The following is a 23036-nucleotide window of genomic DNA, read 5'->3' as shown; positions in this document are numbered from 1 at the left end:
ATTTAAATGATGTGCGCACTTTCGGTTTCACTTTTACTCAACTGAACGTTACTCACAACTTTATTACAAGTTATTCTTGTTACATGTTATCATTGGTGGGTCCTCTCGGTAGTAAACAAACAGTGCGTCAGCTCATGTGTGATACTAAATATGTCATTACATTAAGACAGAAATTACATTTTTGGATGAATTATACATAATAAATACAGTATGTGGCTCTTTTAACAGCATTTAGAGGTTGAGCAACGTATATAAAACAATGTGATGACAATGTGCCTTTACGCTTCACTCCTGAGCTTGAAAATATAATTGGCTAAATCGTAAAAGAGCAGAATTAAGATCGTGTGTAGGGTCGAATCAAGGTCGCGATCTTTTTTCGACTGATAGTGCAGCCCCAGTGTGTGCATGTGTTGGGAGTCTGCATGTTTGGTTAAACTACTTAATTAAAATGAGTTGAAACAACACAATTCTTGAGATTTTTGGGGGACAACTTAATTGTTTTGAGTACAAACTTGTGTTTGGACAATATGAAGGAATTTTGTGGAACCCTGCATTGTTTACAGCAGAGATTCATTCATTCATTTTCCTTCAGCTTAGTCTCTATTTCCAGCATGATCTCACGAGGAAACGTAAGTATTTTACCTTTTGTCCGTTTAGTGACTAATTTGTACGAATTCGTACAGTACGAGTTCAGTTGTACAAAAATGTAGAATTTTAAAAAGGAGGCGTGGCACTTAACCATACCCCTAACCCAAACCGTCATTGGGTCATGAGCAAATCGTACTAAATTGTACGAATTAGATCATACGAATTCATATGAATTAGTTACTAAATCAAAAAATTACAAATTGCCATGAGATTGTTTTGTTATTTGGGAGGTGGCCACAGCGGAATGAACTATTTTAGCATGTTTTATGCAGCAAATGCCCTTTCAGCTGCAACGCAGTTCTGGGAAACACCCATATATCGCACATTCACACACACTGAAATATGACCAATTTAGTTCCTCAATTCACCTATGGTGAATCTACAATGACACTGTGGGGGAAACTGGAGCACCCGGAGGAAACCCATGCAAACATGCAAACTCCACACAGAAATGCATACTGGCCTAGCCAGGACTGGAATTAGCGGCTTTCTTGCTGTGAGGTGACAATGCTAACCACTGAGCACTGTACAGCTACACCTACAGCGTAGAAACCTCAAATATAAGTTTTTATACTGTTCTTCAGAATGTATGAAATTCAAGAAATATACTCAAAGCATGTTTTTTACCATTGTTTTGACAATAATATGAAATATGACTAAGCAGTGACCTCAGAATATATATATATGCATGACTGTGAAATATTGTAGGTGTATGCATCTTGACTTGATTTTTTTGTTCCTACACGGTTTCATTCTCAAAGAGCTGAATGACAGGAGCCATTGTTAAAGTGCAAGAATAGAAGCTGCTTTAGTGCACTCGCCATCAATTTGAACGTGTAAATGTAAAGGTGTTGAATGCTGTGGGGAAATGAACAAGGTATAATAAAAGTTTGTTATGTGTTTTAGTTCTTTAAGAAGTTTGAAAGACATTTAGTGCAGTAGTTAAGGCTGAGTATTTTGGCTCAAAACGTGCTAAACAAGTCAGTTTTAAAGTAAAATCAATAGATCATTCATCCATCCATTCATTCATTCATTTTTTTTGGCTTAGTCTCTACAGTTCACACGGGAAGTATTGATAGCGCTTCACTTTTCCCACATTTGTTTATGTTACAGTCTTATTCCAAAATAGATTAAATTAATTTATTTCCTCAACATTCTACACACAATCCCCCATAATGACAATGTGAAAAAAAGAGTTTTTGAAATTGTTGCAAATTTATTACAAATAAAAAAGCTGAAAAATCACATGTGCATCAGTATTCACAGCCTTTGCTCAATACTCTGGCAGCGATTACAGCCTCAAGTCTTGTTGAATATGATGCCACAAGCTTGGCACACCTGTCTTTGGGAATTGTTGCCCGTTTCTCTTTGCAGTACCTCTTAAGCTCTATCAGGTTGGATGGGAAGCGACGATGTACAGCCATTTTCAGATCTCTCCAGAGATGTTTAATAGGATTTAGGTCTGGGCTCTGGCTGGGCCACTCAAAGACATTCACAGAGTTGTTGTGAAGCCACTCCATTGATATTCTAGCGGTGTTCTTTGGGTCATTGTCCTGCTGGAAGATGAGCCGTCGCCCCAGTCTGAGGTCAAGAATGCCTAGAAACACACAATCAATCTTGCGTTCAGGAAATCGGGATTGAATCCATACATCTTGTGTTTCCTGCAGAGATCCATTCATTATAGCAGCTACATATGAAAGCACTAATTGGTCATCTTTCTCAGATCTGTCCACTGTTGTGCTGTTTACTGGATTCCCTTTTCATCGATAGCTGGATCCATATTTATGTCTCTGTTTAAAACTAAAAGCAGAAAGCATTGATAATGTCATATGATGTAGCTCCGTCTGTGAGCGTGAATGAGGAATCAATAGAGGAATGCTGTAAGAGAACAGACCAATAGCAGGATTGTTACATGTATCTGTATATCTGCTGTGTGTGTGACGGAAATGTCTGACGTTCATTGAAAGAGCAGTAATGGATTGATAACGGATCGAGGCTGTGATTGTGTTCAAGGCTTTTCACTCTTGAATGCCTCAGATGATGTTGTCCAGTTTTCATGGACAGGAGAAAAAAGGTTTTTGACCACTTGTAGAGGTGTTTGAGAATTCATTCAACCTGATTGCTGTTTTTAGAGAGCAGATGATCCTATGGCTCCTGTTAATGAAACACACAACATATCATCTACTAATGGTTACCAACCTTTTTTCTTGTGTGTGTGTGTGTGTGTGTGTGTGTGTGTGTGTGTGTGTGTGTGTGTGTGTGTGTGTGTGTGCGTGTGTGTGTGTGTGTATATCAAGTACAAAGAGTCTAAAAATCCCTTTTGTAGGAGGAACTACTTTCTTCCACCATTTATTCACATCTGCAGTCAGAACAGCAGAAACCACTGCTCATTCACAGCCAGTGTTTGAATGATTATCTGGCGTGATGTCTACGGTAATGACAAAACAGCAAATTTTGCTCACATTTTAAGATTATAAGGCTGAACAGCATGAAATGCCATCAGTCTACAGAGATTTCCCAGTATTTCTCTGTTGCTATCGGGATTTCACAGTAATTAACCCTGAAAAAGCCAGAGCAAAGCAAACACACTAGATTACAATAGTATAAATACAGCACTACAACACCATTACACTACAGCACTATTACACTACAGCACTATTACACTACAGCACTATTACACTACAGCACTATTACACTACAGCACTATTACACTACAGCACTATTACACTACAGCACTATTACACTACAGCACTATTACACTACAGCACTATTACACTACAGCACTATTACACTACAGCACTATTACACTACAGCACTATTACACTACAGCACTATTACACTACAGCACTATTACACTACAGCACTATTACACTACAGCACTATTACACTACAGCACTATTACACTACAGCACTATTACACTACAGCACTATTACACTACAGCACTATTACACTACAGCACTATTACACTACAGCACTATTACACTACAGCACTATTACACTACAGCACTATTACACTACAGCACTATTACACTACAGCACTATTACACTACAGCACTATTACACTACAGCACTATTACACTACAGCACTATTACACTACAGCACTATTACACTACAGCACTATTACACTACAGCACTATTACACTACAGCACTATTACACTACAGCACTATTACACTACAGCACTATTACACTACAGCACTATTACACTACAGCACTATTACACTACAGCACTATTACACTACAGCACTATTACACTACAGCACTATTACACTACAGCACTATTACACTACAGCACTATTACACTACAGCACTATTACACTACAGCACTATTACGCTAGAGAATCATTGAAACCTTAGCTTTAAAGGGACGTTGGTGAATTGGTTTCAGCTGTTCTGACGTCAGCTGCAGATGTGAATGAATGGCGCAAGAAAGTAGTTCTTCTTACAAAAGTGTTTGATTTTCTTTTTTGATACACGATTAGGCTGTAAAACTGTTGTATAAACGCAAGCAGTGCAATATGGCTGTATATCGCTCATATCTGTATACACCAAGGTACATATTTTTAATGCATATTTTGTAATTTTGCTTATATATATATATATATATATATATATATATATATATATATATATATATATATATATATATATATATATATATATATATATATATGATCAAATTTTAAATATGCATAAAAGTATGTAAAAATATGTATACAAAATATGTATAAAATATGTAAAAATATGCATTTTTTTATATATATATGTAAGCAAAAATACAAAATATGCATAAAACTGAAATATTGCATAAAAATTCCCTGTTGGATATTTTATTGTATTTTCGCAGCAACTACTGGCAGCACTGTTGGCAGCAATTTACAGTAACTACCTTAGTTTACAGTAGCTTAACTGTAAATGTGTTTTACAGTAGCAGGGCCCTACCGCAATTTCATTGTACAGTAAAATAGCCTCACCGCAACTTCTTTTAATGGTAAAATGCCCTTTGAAAATGTATATATATTTTTTTTACAATGTTATTAAACATTTTACTGTGTGACATTTTTACAGTACTTTTGCTGTAATTTATTTACATTTTACACTAGCAGTACAAAACTTTTATTTGTAGTATTTAGTGACATTATTTTCATTTGCTGTCTCTTCAACTACAGTAGCAGTTCTAATATGCAATAAGTTACTGTAAAAGTTTTAAAATGGCCCACAATGCAGTGCATATTATTGTAGTGAACTGTAGAGAATTAGAATTTTGCAGAAAATAACTTTAAATTTTCGACAGTGTAATAATAATAATAATAATAATAATAATAATACTGAAGCGCTGTGATGTCTGACTTTAGCTGAGGAATATTAGAAATGAGCTAAACAATATTTCAGATGTGTCAGAAATGCTTCTTTGTCCATTAATGCATCCCATCACACACATTTTTATCATCAAATGATCTGTTAAAACTAAATCACATGACTTTTTTTAATGTGCATGCTGAAATTTATTCACTAAATAAGTTTCTATCACAGCGCATGCACATTTTTTTCTTATTAGGATAAAAAGTTTATCGTACTAAACATTTTTTATGCACATTTTCAAAATGTACGCACATTTTGTCATTTCCATTAAGTAAATATTTAAGCTTCATTCCAAAATGCACATAAAAAAGTGAATGCATACATAATGTTTCAGAATCATTGTGGACAAGTTATGTGTAAGAGCCCCCAAATTCAAAAGAATATTTAAAATCCTCACTTTCTTTTTCTTATATTCCTGAATGTTCATGATCTGTGTAAGATGGGTTTGTCCATGAGCTGCTCTCGCTGGTGCTGTGAAACGTATATAGAGTGTGATGAAATGAGAAATGAAAACTCAAGGGGATCCAGCTGAATTGGTCACAGGAGATGCAGCCAAAACACATTTTAATAACAGGTGGAAACAATAATGAATCTCAGATGAACACTTGTGCTGGGAAGAAAATTAAGTCATCATTTACTAACCCTGATGCTGTTCCAGTGCAGCACGCGCACCCATTCTCAGACAACAAAAGGTGAAATTAAAAAAAGAAAAATGTCCTGCTCGCCTCACGCTCCTTCATGTAATGGTCATGTCATGGATGAGCTTTAAAAAAAATGATGCAGAAATATCACAGAAAGCTCTCAAGGGATGCATTTTTCTGGGGGTGTGCACAAGAGATTTAAACTAAATGTAACACATCATTTAACGAAAATCACCTTTGACAACTTAAAACTCTATTAGCGCCATAAATCACACACAAAAATAATATAAGCTTAAATAATATATAATATAAAAAAACAACATATTAAAAAAAAAATATATATATATATATATATATATATATATATGTGTGTGTGTGTGTGTGTGTGTGTGTGTGTGTGTATGTGTGTGTCATTCATTTATGTTTAATTAATTCATTTTAATTAATTTAATTAATTGTTTGTTTGTTTGTTTGCTTATTTGTTTGTTTTAATTTCTTGTTATTTAAAATTTATTTATTTTTGTAAAATTTCTTATTATTTGTATTTTATTTTTTATTGAATTTCTTATTATTTATATTTTATCATTATTTTTTATTATTGTTAAATTACTTATTGTATTTTATTAATGAACTTGTTTATTTTTTATTTAATTTTTGTTTCATTTTAATAATTTTATTTCTTCCTATTTATTTATATATTTATTGGTTTATTGTTAATTGTTTATGTTTAATTTTTATGTATTTTTTCTTTAATTATAAAAATGTTTTTATTAATTTATTTTTTAATCTATTTTTTTTGTTACGTTTCATATGATTTTATTTAATATTTATTTAGATTTTTTATTATTATTTTTATTTAATTTTGTTTATTAAATTTTTTTTAAATTTATTATTTTGTTTATTATTCTTATTTATTTTTACATTCAATTTTATTTATTTATTTGTTTATCATTTATTTTTTATGATTTTTATTTTTTATTGACCACTAGTATCCCTATAAAAAAAGTCAAGAACAGGTCTAAAATTTTAAGCTAATAGCGTGCTTTAGCTGACGCTGTCAACACAAATTTAAATCCAATAAATATTTATATAGACATGTTTGTTGTTTATTCATTAATATATATATATATATATATATATATATATATATATATATATATATATATATATATATATATTTTTTTTTTTTTTTTTTTTTTTTTTTTTTTGCTTAGTGCCTTTATTAATAAGGAGTCGCCACAGCGTAATGAACCACCAACTTATCCAGCATATGTATTACACAGCAAATGCCCTTCCAATCACCAACCAAAACTGGGAACATGTTTATTGTACACAATTAAAATGAACTATTATAATATGTTCTCATGCTCCGGTTTCCCCCACAAGTCCAAAAAACATGTGGCATAGGTGAATTGGGTAAGCTAAAATTGTCCGTAGTGTATGTGTGTGAATGAGTGTGTATGCATGTTTCCCAGGGATGGCTTGCAGCTGGAAGGGCATCCGCTGCGTAAAACATATGTTGGATAAGTTGGCGTTCATTCTGTTGTGGCGACCCCAGATTAATAAAGGGACTAAGCTGAAAATAAAATGAATGAATATGTTCTTATTTTCATAAGACAAAGTTTTTACATTTACATTTAGTCATTTAGTAGACACTTTTATCCAAAGCGAATTACAAAAGAGGACAAGGAAGCAAAACCTCATTCAGGAAATAACATTCCACAATAGAAACACCAATATATCAGTACTTGTTTTCCTTTCCCTTTTTTCACATCAGATTACTGAAGTAAAATAGGTTATGATCATTGACTATAAACTACAAAACTGTTTGCACATAAAAGACCTGCAGTGGAAAAAAAAACCTGCAACGAAAGACCTGCAGCAGGTCATTGTTATACTGACTGACAGGTTCTGTTCAGTCCGAGTGCACTGACAGTTGTATAAAGCTGTTCAAGATTGTACCCTGTCATTCAGGAAAGAGCAAACCTCAATGTGTCCGAGTGTCAACTTCATTGTGTCCTCAGATTTTGGAGGAGGTTATTTTGGTTGTTGCTGGAGCAAGGGTGTGTGTGTGTGTGTGTGTGTGTGTGTGTGTGTGTGTGTGTGTGTGTGTGTGTGTGTGTGTGTGTGTGTGTGTGTGTGTGTGTGTGTGTGTGTGTGTGTGTGTGTACTGCAGTTCGCTACTTCTGGAGCCAAATCAGTCTAAAAAACAATACATTAACTAAGTAAAACACAAGCACAGCACAATTCACATTTACAAAATCCAATTCGTAAATTGTAAACACAATTCAGAAACACCACACAATTTGTGAATTCACTAGTAAATCTCATAAATATTCTCACCAAATGGATTGTATTTGCGTATTTTTAATTGTTTTTTGTACTTAAGAATTGAATTTGTGTATTTACGAATCTTGTTTTGAATTTACGAATTAGATTTGTGTATTTATGATTCGTGTTTTGAATGGACAAATTGGATTTGTGTATTTACAAGACATGTTTGGAATTTACAAAATTGAATCTATGTATTTGCGAATCATGTTTTAAATTAACGAATTGGGTTTGTGTATTTAGGAAGCGTGTTTTGAATTTATAAATTGGATGTGTGTATTTACGAATCATGTTTTAAATTAACGAATTGGATTTTTGTATTTAGGAAGCGTGTTTTGAATTTTTAAATTGGATTTGTGTATTTACGAATCATGTTTTAAATTAACGAATTGCATTTTTGTATTAAGGAAGCGTGTTTTGAATTTATAAATTGGATTTGTGTATTTACGAATCATATTCTGAATTTACGAAGTATGTTTTGTGAATGTAAATTGGATTGTGGATGTATGAATTATATTTCAGAAATGTATGATTTTTGAGACCGATCTGACTCCATTACTAAATGTCAATCCTGCTTTGTGTTATAGAGGGATCCTGTCTGCCAGAGTGGGATGGCATCCTATGTTGGCCCGAGGGAGTTCCTGGAAAGATGGTGTCCACTTCATGCCCAGAGTACATATATGACTTCAACCACAAAGGTGAGCTTGCAGGAGCTGACCTGTGCTTTAATAATGTCTGTCAACACTGCCTGGACAATGATGGAGAAACTCCAGAGTTAACGAAGAAACCATCCGCTCCAGAGTCTGGCTTTTTCTTCACTCACAATAGATCGCTAACGATGCTCCAAAATCTCATTGCTTATTTTTAATAACACTGTATTTAAAGTTACAGTTATTTTAAGTATTCCCTGGAGGATGTTATCACTGAATAAAGCCAGCAAGCTTATTGGTAGCTAAACGTAAAGCAAAGCAGTTTTGTATAATACTAATGGTTTTAATCTGGGGAAACAACTGCCTGGATGTATTTAATTATGCTTATTAGACACAAAAGATTGTTCTGAGGCATTTTGGTTTATACATTTTTTTAATTAAACGCAAAGCTGAGAGAAACAGAAACAGCTGATGGAGTATAGACTAACCTGCTCATTATTCAGACACAAAATGGCGCCAAACAGTGAAAAACGCAACGCTGACAGAAATGAAAACAGCTGATGGAGTATACACTAACCTGCGCATTATTCAGACACAAGATGGCACCAAACAGTGAAAAACGCAAAGCTAACAGAAACTAAAACAGCTGATGGAGTATACACTAACCTGCGCATTATTCAGACACAAGATGGCACCAAACAGTGAAAAACGCAAAGCTAACAGAAACTAAAACAGCTGATGGAGTATACACTAACCTGCGCATTATTCAGACACAAGATGGCGCCAAACAGTGAAAAACGCAACGCTGACAGAAAAGAAGACAGCTGAAGGAGTATACACTAACCTGCGCATTATTCAGACACAAGATGGTGCCAAACAGTGAAAAACACAAAGCTGACAGAAAAGAAGACAGCTGATGGAGTATACACTAACCTGCGCATTATTCAGACACAAGATGGTGCCAAACAGTGAAAAACACAACGCTGACAGAAAAGAAGACAGCTGATGGAGTATACACTAACCTGCGCATTATTCAGACACAAGATGGCACCAAACAGTGAAAAACGCAAAGCTAACAGAAACTAAAACAGCTGATGGAGTATACACTAACCTGCGCATTATTCAGACACAAGATGGCGCCAAACAGTGAAAAACGCAACGCTGACAGAAAAGAAGACAGCTGAAGGAGTATACACTAACCTGCGCATTATTCAGACACAAGATGGTGCCAAACAGTGAAAAACACAAAGCTGACAGAAAAGAAGACAGCTGATGGAGTATACACTAACCTGCGCATTATTCAGACACAAGATGGTGCCAAACAGTGAAAAACACAACGCTGACAGAAAAGAAGACAGCTGATGGAGTATACACTAACCTGCGCATTATTCAGACACAAGATGGCACCAAACAGTGAAAAACGCAAAGCTGACAGTAATGAAAACAGCTGATGGAATATACACTAACCTGCGCACTATTCAGACACTAGATGGCGCCAAACAGTCAACAACACAAAGCTGACAGAAACTAAAACAGGTGATAGAGTAACTACTAACCTGCGCATTATTGATACACAAGATGCGCCAAACAGTCAACAACACAAAGCTGAGAGAAACAGAAACAGCTTAATGGAGTATACACTAACCTTCACATTATTCAGACAAAAGATGCACCAAACAGTCAAAAACACAAAGCTGACAGAAATAAAAACAGCTGATGGAGTATATACTAACCTGCGCATTATTCAAACACAAGATGGCGCCAAACAGTTAAAAACCCCAAGCTGGCAGAAACAGAAACAGCTGAATGGAGCATACACTAACCTGTGCATTATTCATTTACAAGATGGCTCCAAACAGTCAAAAACCATGACATTTCATAAATAATTACACGGTTGTTGCATGCCTTATATCTTATGCCACTCTTAAACTTATCCACACCACCAAATCTGTCACTAAACCCAAGCTTAACAGCCCCATAAGTCAATATAAACATAATCAGTACATTGTAATTGTTTTTTGATGCAAGTACACACTTAATGTGACTTAATCTAAAGTGTAAGCCTTCTTCCAGACAAACACTCTTAGGAAATCTGCATGCATTTTTTTACATTCATAACAGAAAACATGGCGCGTTTTCTTAAAGCAAATGTTTGTGTGTTTGGACAGTGATCTGAGAAGTGGTGGTGCCATCCCTGACTGCTTTACATTTACATTTATTCATTTAGCAGATGCCAAAGGGATGCACAAATGAGGATAATGTAACCATAAGAAAATAATCCAAGGGGGAAAACAGTACAAACAGTGCTAGCTTTCCAGAATTGAGTTCTGGGAGCGTTTATGCCTCATTTCGGGAAATCCATAGTGTAAAATTCCCATAAAGCAGTGTTTCCAGCAGTGCTTCAGAGATCTATTAATTACTGCAGCTACATATGAAAGCACTAATTGGATATCTTACTGTTGTGCAGCTTTACCGTGTTCATTTTCATCGATAGCTGGATCCATATTTATGTCTCTGTTTAAAACTAAAAGCATTGATCATTTGATATGATGTTTCGATCTGTCAGTGTGAATGACAAATCAATGCATGAATGTTCTAAGTGAAAACACGACTGCATTGTTTGAGGGTGTTTTGTGCGCTGCATCTCCAGGTCATGCCTACCGGCGCTGCGACCTGAACGGGACCTGGGAACTGGCCTCACATAACAACAAAACCTGGGCTAATTACAGCGAATGTGCCAAATTCTTCCCCCATTATAACCAGAACCAGGAGAGGGTAAGATCCTGCTGCTGCTATTAACCAGTCTCATGTCTGTGTCAGAGCTTTTCAACATAACAAATCCCACAACATTGATTTATTCCAACTGATGTATTAGCAGATTGAGGCCACGCTTTATTTTAAGGTGTTTTTGTTCCAGTATTTATTTCACTACTGAGTAATATTTATTAATTATACACACTAAGAAAAGCTGTCACTGGGGTATTACCTTTTCAAAAAGTACCTTACAGGTGCAAATTGGTACCTTAAAGGAACATTTTTGTACCTGAAGGGTATACTTTTGTACCTTTAAGGTACTTTTAGGTGTAAATATGTACCTTTAAGGTACAAATGTGGACCTGATAGGTATAAATGTGGACCTTTTGAAAAGGTACTGCCCCAGTGACAGCTCTTGCACCTATATTTCTGAGAGTGCATGTACTATTTGGTTACAGTTAGTTGCATGTACAGTGGCTATAGAAAATCATCACACCCTGTGAAAATCTACACTCACCGGCCACTTTATTAGGTACACCTGTCCAACTGGTCGTGAACGCTAATTTCTAATCAGCGAATCACATGGCAGCAAAAAGACCTGGTTTAGGTGACTTTGAACGTGGCATGGTTGTTGGAGTTAGACGGGCTGGTCTGAGTGTTTGAGAAACTGCTGATCTACTGGGATTTTCACGCACAGCCATCTCTAGGGTTTAAAGAGAATGGTCGGAAAGAGAGAAAATATCCAGTGAGGGGCAGTTCTGTGGGCGCAAATGCCTTGCTGATGCCAGAGGTCAGAGGAGAATGGCCAGACTGGTTCCAGCTGATAGAAAGGCAACAGTAAGACAAATAAGCACTCGATACAACCGAGGTCTGCAGAACAGCATCTCTGAACACACAACACGTTCAACCTTGAGGCGGATGGGCTACAGCAGCAGAAGAGCACACCGGGTGCCGCTCCTGTCAGCTAAGAACAGGAAACTGAGGCTACAATTCACACAGGCTCACCAAAACTGGACAATAGAAGATTGGAGAAACGTTGCTGCTCTGATGAGTCTCCATTTCTGCTGACACATTCAGATGGTCGGGTCAGAATTTGAAGTCAACAACATAAGAGCATGGATCCATCCTGCCTTTTATCAACAGTTCAGGCTGCTGGTGGTGGTGTAATGGTGTGGGGGAGATTTTCTTGGCACACTTTGGGTCCATTAGTACCAATTGATCATCGTGTCAACGCCACAGCCTACCTGAGTATTGTTGCTGATCATGTCCGTCCCTTTATGAGCACAGTGTCTCCATCTTCTGATGGCTACTTCCAGCAGGATAACACACCATGTCATAAAGCGTGAATCATCTCAGACTGGTTTCTTGAACATGACAATGAGTTCACTGTACTCAAATGGCCTCCACAGTCACCAAATTTCAATCCAATAGAGCACCTTTGGGATATAGTGGAACAGGAGATTGGCATCATGAATGTGCAGCCGACAAATCTGCAGATGTGATGCTATCATGTCAATATGGAGCAAAATCTCTGAGTAATATTTCCAGTATCTTGTTGAATCTGTGCCACGAAGGATTAAGGCAGTTCTGAAGGGAAAAGGGGTCCAACCTGGTACTAGTAAGGTGTACCTAATAAAGAGGCCGGTTAGTGTATATCTTGGATATAGTGTATACTCACATTACACCCTGCTTTCAAAAGAGCTTCAGGATAAAGTTGTAGAAAGGCACAGGTTAGGTGAAGGCTACAAAAACTGTTATTTTAAACTATTAAATTATTTGTAAAGTGATTTGATTTGATTTCAGGCTGAATGGCAAATAAAGTCATTATTTCAAAGAATTATAATGATTTTCTATAGAGTAATTATGCATAAATCATATTAATCACTGTAGTAAGTACATGTGTGACATTGACACTATGAAATAAAGTGTTACCATATTTTATTGCTGTTATTTCAACCCAGCAATAAAATAAAAGATTTGCGTTTAATAGAACATCTGGAGCAATGTTATTCAAAACACAGACTGATAATAAAAACTCTATAATTCTGATTTTATAACAAAAAACTATGGTTTTTATTTTCAAATTAACTAACTGAAAATATAAATCCTAATTTAGGATGGGAAATAAATATTAGTATTGAAGTAATTTATTAGTTTCATTCATTTGTTATTCAGAGTGTGCGTGCGTGATATGAAATGATGACAGATCTGATTTCTTATCCATATTTTTACATTTTGTTTTCATAAAATATCACATTTTTATTTTTGTTTTAATCCAGAAACTACATATAAAATGATGCAGTGTGCAAAAATGTGCCTGCACTGACAGCTGAATTATTGTTTGTTATAAATATTGGTTTAAATATTTTTTTTTTCTGTCAAATACCTGGATAAGATTACAAAGAGGTTTACAACAGTGTTAACAGGTTTTCCCGTAACTCAAAAACACAGACTGGAATTTAGTCAATGTAATTAAGATGACGAACTAAAAACAAAAAAAAAGACTGTCTGAAACAAAATATACATGCAAAACGTAAATTAATTTTGGATGACAATGTAGTAAGCTATTGTGTGTGTGTTTTTTTTTTTTAAGATTTACTGCACCGTCTTTACCTGATTTAGTCATAGATGTAGGTAGTCTCAAAGCATGGCATAATATCTAACCAAACAAAGGTTTACTATGAGGACATTTGTGTTTAAAAGACATGTTTAAGTGTTTTGTTTTACTCTCATATCACTCACATGACCTTTAAATGTCAAATAAAAGATACAGTACGTTGAACCCCAAAACACATAAAAATAACATTTAATTTCAATATTTACTTTTCCTGATCCAGCCCTATGCAAACTGTGCCGGGAACTACAAAAAGAGAGAAGTTTTTGGTTAAAAACAACACAAAAAAGTAGTCCCTACACATAAGGATTAAGTAAATATCAATATTTACATTCTAATGGACACAAAACGTGATAAAGTTGGACAAGATGTTCAGAAATTGTGCTGCTTCAGTTCATTTAAAGTCAATTTAAGGAGCAGCAAAAATAGATTTTTCAGTATGTACTGTCTAGAATACATTCAGATGCTGCTTTTTGACAGTAATTACTTGCTGTATATTCTACATATACATAAACATGTGCATATATCTATTAGATCAGGCTATTTTTGTGATTTTTGTTTGCATGGATATGAATGTAAATGGCTTCATTTAAATATTGAACACACATCACATTTTTAGCACTGTGTTGCGGGTTGTTAGTCTTAATATTTGCTGTCTTACCTTCAATTCAAATTCACAAGCTTGTTGGAAATATGTACTTCAGCCAACATTTTGTGCGAAACTGCTAAGAAACATGCTTGAGCATACATTTCACAGCAGTTTCTAGGTGAAATGAACACTAGGGGGCAGTATGACGACAACTTTTGTTATTTTTCACACTAATGATATTTACAAGGACGTATTATCGACAAATAAAGGATTATTTTCATGCAGTTCTTTGCACAAAACCAAATAAACACCACCAAACAACACAACGAGGACTATGATTTGTTATGTATACGTTTGCATTACCTATCGATACTTTTCTGGCATGGTCATTTAGGTCGTAGCTTATTTTGTAAGGTATTTATGCTGCAGAGAGCTCAGGTTTGAGTCCAGTTAAGCAGGCTTCCACATTTAAGAAAGAAGCAATACAAAATCAAGGTAAACTATGTGCTGGCAGTGCACTTTTTTCTTCCGTCTGCTTCTGAAAACACTATTGGTTGGGTTTAGTGATCTGTACCACAAGCTCAAATAGGATGTGTATCAGTAACGTACAACTAAACACTACCTACAGGGCTCGAAATGAACCTTTTTTCTTGGTAGCACCGGTGCTTTTAACTTAAAAAATGTAGGCACACCTGACAAAGTTTTGTCGCACCCACTGAAAATGATGAGCACTGTTACTACACGTTTTATACTAAATAAATATTAACACTCTGATCACAACTAACAAATAAACAAAAATCTGCATGCGCTCACCGGCCCTGCACGCACTGCTTGACGTAAATGAGATAAACTGAATTAACAATAATAACTGTGCTGTTCTCACGGGTGCTGTCTGATATTGCACTGATGATATTGACATATAACTTATTATTTGCATACGTCATCTTAATATCAATAACAGTCTTTATGCAATATAAGTTTCATCTCAGTGAATGCATGCATTTTAGTGATGGTGAACGTGGTATTAATCGCACAATTGACAGCATCGCGATGATTAAATGAAGGATTAAATAATGTAAGAACATCTCAAGTATAAAATATGTAGATTCAGTGGCAAACACTCATGAAAACTCCGTCCCACCTGCTTTACGGTGAATGCTTTAGCCATTTTCATAGCGGACTTTAAACACTGTAAGTCTTTTATCCACTCTTGGAAAAGTCTAAATGCTGGATTGACATTCAGCACATGATCACTAATCAGATGTGCCATTATTTGTAACTTTAGGTGGTTTCTAAAAATAAATCTGTCAGCGTTTTCTTCATTCTTTCATATTCAGACCTTTAGATTTTCGCAGCTGTAGCTCCCTGTCATCGGAACTTAGTGATTGACAGCTGATATTAACCAATCCATTCGTGTTCTGTTCTAGCACAGTGGGCCAGTAAGAAGAGCTTGAAGGCAGGACAAGCATTTCGGGCTTTGTTTACTGCTGCAAGTTGACATGTCAACTGTTTTAAACCATTCCTGAGCGCTGCGTTTGGTGTTTTTAGGTGCAAAGATGCGTGAATGCCTCCTAATTCCACGAATGTGCAGTACATTTTGCTGTAAAACTGGTCGCACGACATCAATTTTATACACTTGCTCCCGAATATATTTTGAGGTCACCTAGATAAAATTTTGGGCACATATGCGACCAAAACGGTTGCAATTTTGAGCCCTGCTCTAAGTAACGTATTTCAGATTCTCAAAAATGTAAATGGCACCCTCTAGTGGATTTGTCATCAGGAACGTGCAAAAAAACAACAACCCAGGGTCATTCTGAAAACATAGTCCTGCGGATGTTTCTGGAGACCGCGAATTATGTAGCCGGAGGGTACGTATGGCTGCATTTCATTTTTTTAAGTGAACGCTTCGGGGCGGTGTGACGCTGTTCCCTTACGTGCTTGCCGGCTGATCGCTTACCTCCATGTGGAGGGCTTTCCCGCCGCAACCAGTTTGTCGTGGTTAGCTCCTCCCTGCGTCTAAAGTCCACCGACGTACAGGACGAGCTAACCACGACGACGATCGGGTTCAAATCCAGGGAAGAGCGGTTGCAGAAATCAAGTTAGACAAAAACAGAATTCAAAAAATAAGGTGAACAAGCGAATAACAGGGTGATAATGTGATGAAATCCAAAACGTGGTTAAAATCAGACGAGGGATTTTATTTTTCTGGACGGCTTTTGTTTGTAAATTGTTGGTTGGGTTTAGGGAAGTAAGCGGGCGGGCGGGTCAATGGTAAAACTGCTTTCAAGAGTTCACACTTAGCTGATGATTGATAGTAAAGCTAGTTTGGCGTGCTGTCCCGGGAGAGAGCCCTTATAAGATCCTCGAGCCCTGGGCTCCCTCCCGTTGCAAGGCGAGAGGGGAGTTTGAGCTCAGGTAGATCTCGATGACTCCCCCTCTTGCTTGTTGTAGCTAAGTGTCGGATATGGATGCTGAAAGGTGTACTCAGAGTTTAGCTAAAGTATTTGGATTAATTGTTTAGAGTGCTTGTTTTTGAACTGTGGGAGGAAACCGAAGGACCCGGGGAAAACCCATGCGGCCACGGGGAGAACGAGCAAACTCCGCACAGAAATGCCGTCTGGTTTGGAAAGGAATTAAACCAGGGGCATTCTTGCTGTGAGGCAACAGCGCTAATCGCTGGCCACCGTGACGCCCGTTTGAAAGGAGGGAAAGTAGGGTTGGGTGGGGGGGTTTCTTCAAGACGAAGATATTAAGATGAGAAAAGTCTGGGTATTTATAGTGAGTTACGGATCGTCTGATAGGATAATCAGTCATTAGCTAAAGTTGGAACAGCTGTGAACAATCATAAGCACGTGATCCTCTCGACATTTGTTTATAAATAAACTTCACTTAGGGAAGGAGGAGGAGGGTGGGTCGGACGATTGGCTGGTCACCTAGTCAGTCATTCAGCCAGTCCAACGGACGGTCGTTCGACAGCAGCCTCTTGTGGGTTGACATGAGAACGGCGCTCATGCGAAAAAGCGCGCACAGCGGGCTCTCGCGAATTTGCGAAAACTAAAACTGCACAAATACGCACCTCCTGGGAAGTATTTTGCGGTCTTCAGAAACTTCCACAGGACTACATTGTCAGAACGAGCCTGGGTTGAATAAAACATACTCGGAGCATTGTATTTTACATGTTTTTAATGAACCTGGGCTAATTAAAATGGCAATTCTGCCCGATTAGTCTTCCTAACTGATTTAGTTTGGGAAAAAAAAAACATGAGAGGAAATAATGACATTTTCTTTCCGCCGTGTTCCTTGAAAAGTCGAACCGCATTGTGTGCACACAGGCCGTTAGTCATCAGTGTTAACACTGAGGCCTTTTGCTTGTTTAGTTTTGTTTAGATTCATTTCTTTCATCCGTGTGCTTTTCATTTTGATTCAGACTGGCGAAAAGTTGAGCTGTGGGCCCAACTATTTACCATTTAGACGAGGAATGCACACACAAACTGAACCCTCTGTGAAAAAAAAAAGAACTATTCCACTTCAGACATCTGAGACGAATTGAATCAGTGCAATCCGCATAATCAAAAGAGTTCACCAAAAACTGTCAAACATGTACAGTTGAAGTCAGAATTATTAGCCCTCTTGAATATGTTTTCAACCTAATTTCTTTTTAAAAGAGAGAAGACTTTTTCAACACATTTCTAGTCATAATAGTTTTAATAACTCATTTCTAATTACTGATTTCTTTCTCTTTGCCATGATGACAGCACATAATATTAGACGAGATATTCTTCAAGACACTAGTATTCAGCTTAAAGTGACATTTAAAGGCTTAACTAGGGTAATTAGGGTGAAGTTAGGGTAATTAGGCAAGTCATTGTATAACAGTGATTTGTTCTGGAGACAATCCAAAACTAATAATGCTTAAGGGGGCTAATAATATTGACTTTAAAATGGTTTTTAAAAAATTAAGAACTGCTTTTATTCTAGCCGAAATAAAACAAATAAGACTTTATTCAGAAGAAAAAACATTATAGGAAATACTGTGAAAAATTCCTGAATCTGTTTAACATCATTTGGGAAATAATTGAAATAGAAAGAAATTATTCACAGGAGGCGAGTCATTTTGACTTCAACTGTAGGTGACTGAATGTGACCCTGGTTCCCCAGTGTAGATGAGATGTCGTGCAGCTTATCACACTGTCTCGTTCGGCGAAAGCTTGTGTGTGCAGGAAATCTGACAGGATTTAAGCACACAAGCTCCTTGTGGGAGTCTTTTGAACACTATCAGCTAATGAATCGCTTATAATCCCCGGGGTAGAGCGTCAGATTTCATTGATAGCGATGTGTTATCCACTCAGTACTCACACAGTCTTCTAGGCCTGCTTTATTATGGTAAAAATCATAACCGTGATTATTTCAGTCAATACTTAAGGGTGGCTCAGTGGTTAGCACTCACAGCAAGAAGGTCGCTGGTTCGAGTTTCGGGCATTGGGCAATTCTGTGTGGAGTGTGCATGTTGTTGGCGTGGGTTTCCCCAGCCCAAACACATGCGCTATGGGTGAATTGGATGATCTATTTTGGCCGTAGTGTATGAGTGTGTGTGTGTCATGAATGAGTGTGTATGGGTGTTTCCCAGTACTTTGTTGCGGCTGGAAGGGCACAAAACATATGCTGGAATAGTTGGCAGTTCATTCTGCTGTGGCGACTCCTGATAAATAAGGGACTAAGCCAAAGGAAAATATGTGAATGAATACATTTGCATGCGCTTACCTTAAAAAAAAAGTTGTAAATCCAGTGAATCTTTCTTCAGTGTAGTAAAAATGAGATGAAAACACAATTCTTGAGATTTTTAGAGGTGCAACTTAATTATTTTATGTTCAATCCACTTTTTTGTTTCACAATCCACAGTTTTAGCTTCATCTATTTGCCTAATTAATCTACACGTCTCACAGTGTATAGCATTGCGGATGGAGTACTGAGATCTGTGTTTCGAGGTCATGCCTTTTTGCTTCCCATGTTAACATCTGATTAAGTCCCGAGAGACATTTCTGGAGTTAATTAGAAAATCATCAGTGCAAATGAAATGCTTTGGAGTGCAGCGACTGAACAGCACACACACAGCGCCAGATTTTTGCCATCAAATCTAATGCTGAATGTTAACATCTGGCAGATCTGCAGTTGTATCAGAACTCCAAATCGTTCCTTCATTCATTTTCATTTGGCTTAGTCCCTTTATTAACCAGGAGTCGCCACAGCGGAATGAACCGCCAACTCATCCAGCATATGTTGCGGATGCCCTTCCAGTCGCAACCCATCACCGGGAAACTCCCGCCACTCATTCACACTCATGCACTACAGACAATTTAGTCAATCAATTCATCTACTGTAAGTGTGAGGGAAACCGGAGCACCCGGAGGAAACCCACGCCAACATGGGGAGAACATGCAAACTCCATACAGAAATACCAACTGACCCAGCTGAGGCTCGAACCAGCAACCTTCTTGCTGGGCCACCGCACCACACCCAAAACTCCAGATCGCTCTCCTATAATGCATCTAAGTCATTTCGGCTGACTGTGCGACGGCTCAGTTTTCGCACGGCGCTCAGAACTTCAAGACAAACAGTTTTCGCATGAGGTAGTGAGCAGACACCTCCATCACAGACTTTCTAAATAAACAGGAGGGGAAAAAAGTCTGAGAGTCAAAACATAATTCCTTTACCAGCCCTGCGTTTGTTTACACGCCGAAAGATGCAAATGCTGGAGCTTTCGAGTTTGAGCCCAAACAGAAATTAGAGAATGCTGATGTGCATTTTGATGTGGTGTAAATAGTAGTAAACATGAAGGAAACTGTGGGATTGTTTCATAACATTATTTAGAGTGGAGTTGAAGAAAAAAATTAAATGCTTCCAGACTTAGATGTAGTCCTGGTGATGGAAAAGAAGTTAACCTGTACTGTAAAAGGATGTTTTAATTTAAAAAAGTAAAAAAAAAAGTTATTTAATAAAAAATATATTCTTCTTCTTCTTCTTCTTCTTCTTATTATTATTATTATTATTATTATTATTATTATTATTATTATTAAATTTATTTGTTCGTTTATTTGTTTAATTAATTAATTGCTTTTTAAATTATTTTTAAATTTTTGTTTATATATTTATTTGTTTTTTTTATTTATTTATTTATCTGTCTGTACTTTTTTATTATTTATTTATTTGTTCATTTATTAATTTATTTAATTAATTAATTAATTTAGTTTCTTATTTGTTCGTTATTTATCTGTTTGTTTGTCTGTTTATTATATATTTATTATTTGTTTATTTGTTTGTTTGTTTTTTTTGTTTGTTTATTTATTTATTTGTTCTTTTATTTATTTATTTATTTATTTATTTGTTTGTTTGTTTGTTTATTTTTTTATTTGTTCATTTATTTATTTGTTTGGTCATTTATTTATTTGCTCATTTATTTATTGGTGTGTTTGTTTATTTATTTGTTTTATTATTTATTCATTTATTTGTTTGTTTGTTTGTTTTTGTTTGATCGTTTATTTATTTGTTTGTTTTTTATATTTGTTCATTTATTTATATATATATATATATATTTTATTTATTTGTTTGTTCATTATTTATTTATTTATTTTGTTTATTTATTTATTTTATATTAACTAATCTAACTAATTCATTTTTTCAAATATTTGTCAGTGAATGCTAATTAATCAAAAATAAATAGAATAGAAATATAATTGAATAAATTGCAATAAAGGTGATAAAGTCCTGTACATGTTAAAGTTCAGGTAATTGCTGCTATGTTGTTATATATTTTCATGTTATATTGTTAAATCATTATTTCTATATTTAATTTATATTATTCTGTTATTGTCCTAAAACTGTCATCTGTAATAAACAATCAACAGGTAATCAGATTAACTGTCTATATTGTATAACACAAGCCCTATGTTCATTTGCTGTTGTGTTACTGATGCTGTTGTTTTTTAGCTGTGGTTTCTCACTCTCTGTTGTTTTAATCCCCAGGAGGTTTTCGACAGACTTTACCTGATCTACACAGTGGGCTACTCCATCTCTCTGGGATCACTTATGGTGGCCACAGTCATCCTCGGATACTTTCGGTGAGAAAAACACGCCTCTATGTTTCTGCAGAGAGGATTAACAAAACCCTTCACAAATACGCAATCTTCAAAAGCAATTTTAAGGGCCTTTCCCTACTTTTGTGGACTTTGCCACAAAATACGTTTGTGTGATTATTGTTTGATATTGTCTGAACGAAATCGGCAAGATGCGTATATGTAAAATATAACAACACGGATGTTGATCTGTGCGTTTTCAGTGTAGATCAGACCTACAATATATCTGTGAACTTTAATCAATACAGGACTATTGGAAATACAGTATGTACTTCAGCCTACATTTCTAGTTGAGGTAACACGTTTCACTGCAGTTTTTAGGAGAAATGAAATCTAGGGGTCAGTATGAGGATGACAATTTTGGTTCTCTTTTACACTAATGATATTTATAGAGAAATATTATTGAATATAGGATTACTGTCATGCAGTTTATCGCATAACACTAAATAAACACCACAAAACAACTTAATGCTGTCTATAATTTGTAATCAATATGTTTGCGTCACCTATTTATTTCCATATGGACACTATTTTGCATGGCACTCTGGTTAGAGTACGTTGAAGCACACTTCAACAAAAGAGAATTAAAAGCATAGTAAAATCAAGGTAAATTATGTGTTGGCAGTGCACATTTCTCTTTCGTCTGCTTCTAAAAAAACACTATTGGTTAGGTTTAGTGACACAATCTCACGACAATTCGTAACATTTTAATTTAGTGGCTAATTCGTATGAATTAGTACGATCTAATTAGTACAATTTAATACGATTTGCTCATTCCCCAGTGACGGTTGGGTTTAGGGGTAGGGTAAGTTGCCACGCCTCCCTTTTAAAATCATACAATTTCGTACGACTGAACTCGTATGAATTCATACAAATTAGCCACTAAACTGACAAAACGTAAAATACCTACGTTTTCTCGTGAGACCAGGCTGGGGTTTAGCTAGCTGATCAGTACAAAAAGCTCCTTCTTCTCCTAGACGTCTACAAGAAGGACGTGTATCTGAAACGTACAACAAAACACACCCTAAGTAACTTATTTCAGATTTGCAAAAATTTAAACAGCGCCCTCTTGTGGATTTGATATCTGAAATGCGCAATAAAACGTACCAGGAGCAAATTTTATATTCTGCAAAAATGTAGGCTTTGGCACATATTTTCAGTGAGTCTGCCAGTATTTCAACAAAATACAATTAGTATAATACCGTTTTCAAACAAAGAGTAATTACGTGATAAATAGATCTGCAGCATGAAGTTTGGGATATGACATGCAGTGTTGCATTTCCCTGTCAATATATCTGTCAATATAGGCAAAG

The 23036-nt window shown here is 36.0% G+C and overlaps 1 protein-coding gene across 4 annotated transcripts in view; it reads left to right on the top strand.

Annotated features, from left to right (window-relative positions):
* Positions 1-23036, top strand: part of pth1r (parathyroid hormone 1 receptor) — a 217854-nt gene that overhangs the window by 144822 nt on the left and 49996 nt on the right. For all 4 annotated transcript variants that reach the window (XM_087238787.1, XM_087238788.1, NM_131357.1 and 1 more), the window contains 3 exon segments: positions 8571-8681; positions 11284-11408; positions 21614-21708. In XM_087238787.1, the coding sequence (XP_087094913.1) occupies positions 8571-8681; positions 11284-11408; positions 21614-21708 (331 nt within the window).

This window comes from Danio rerio, chromosome 2, assembly GCF_052040795.2.
Source record: "Danio rerio strain M-AB ecotype USA chromosome 2, GRCz13ab, whole genome shotgun sequence".
In the NCBI taxonomy this organism is placed as follows: Eukaryota; Metazoa; Chordata; class Actinopteri; order Cypriniformes; family Danionidae; genus Danio; species Danio rerio.
This window is presented reverse-complemented; position numbering and strand designations above follow the sequence as displayed.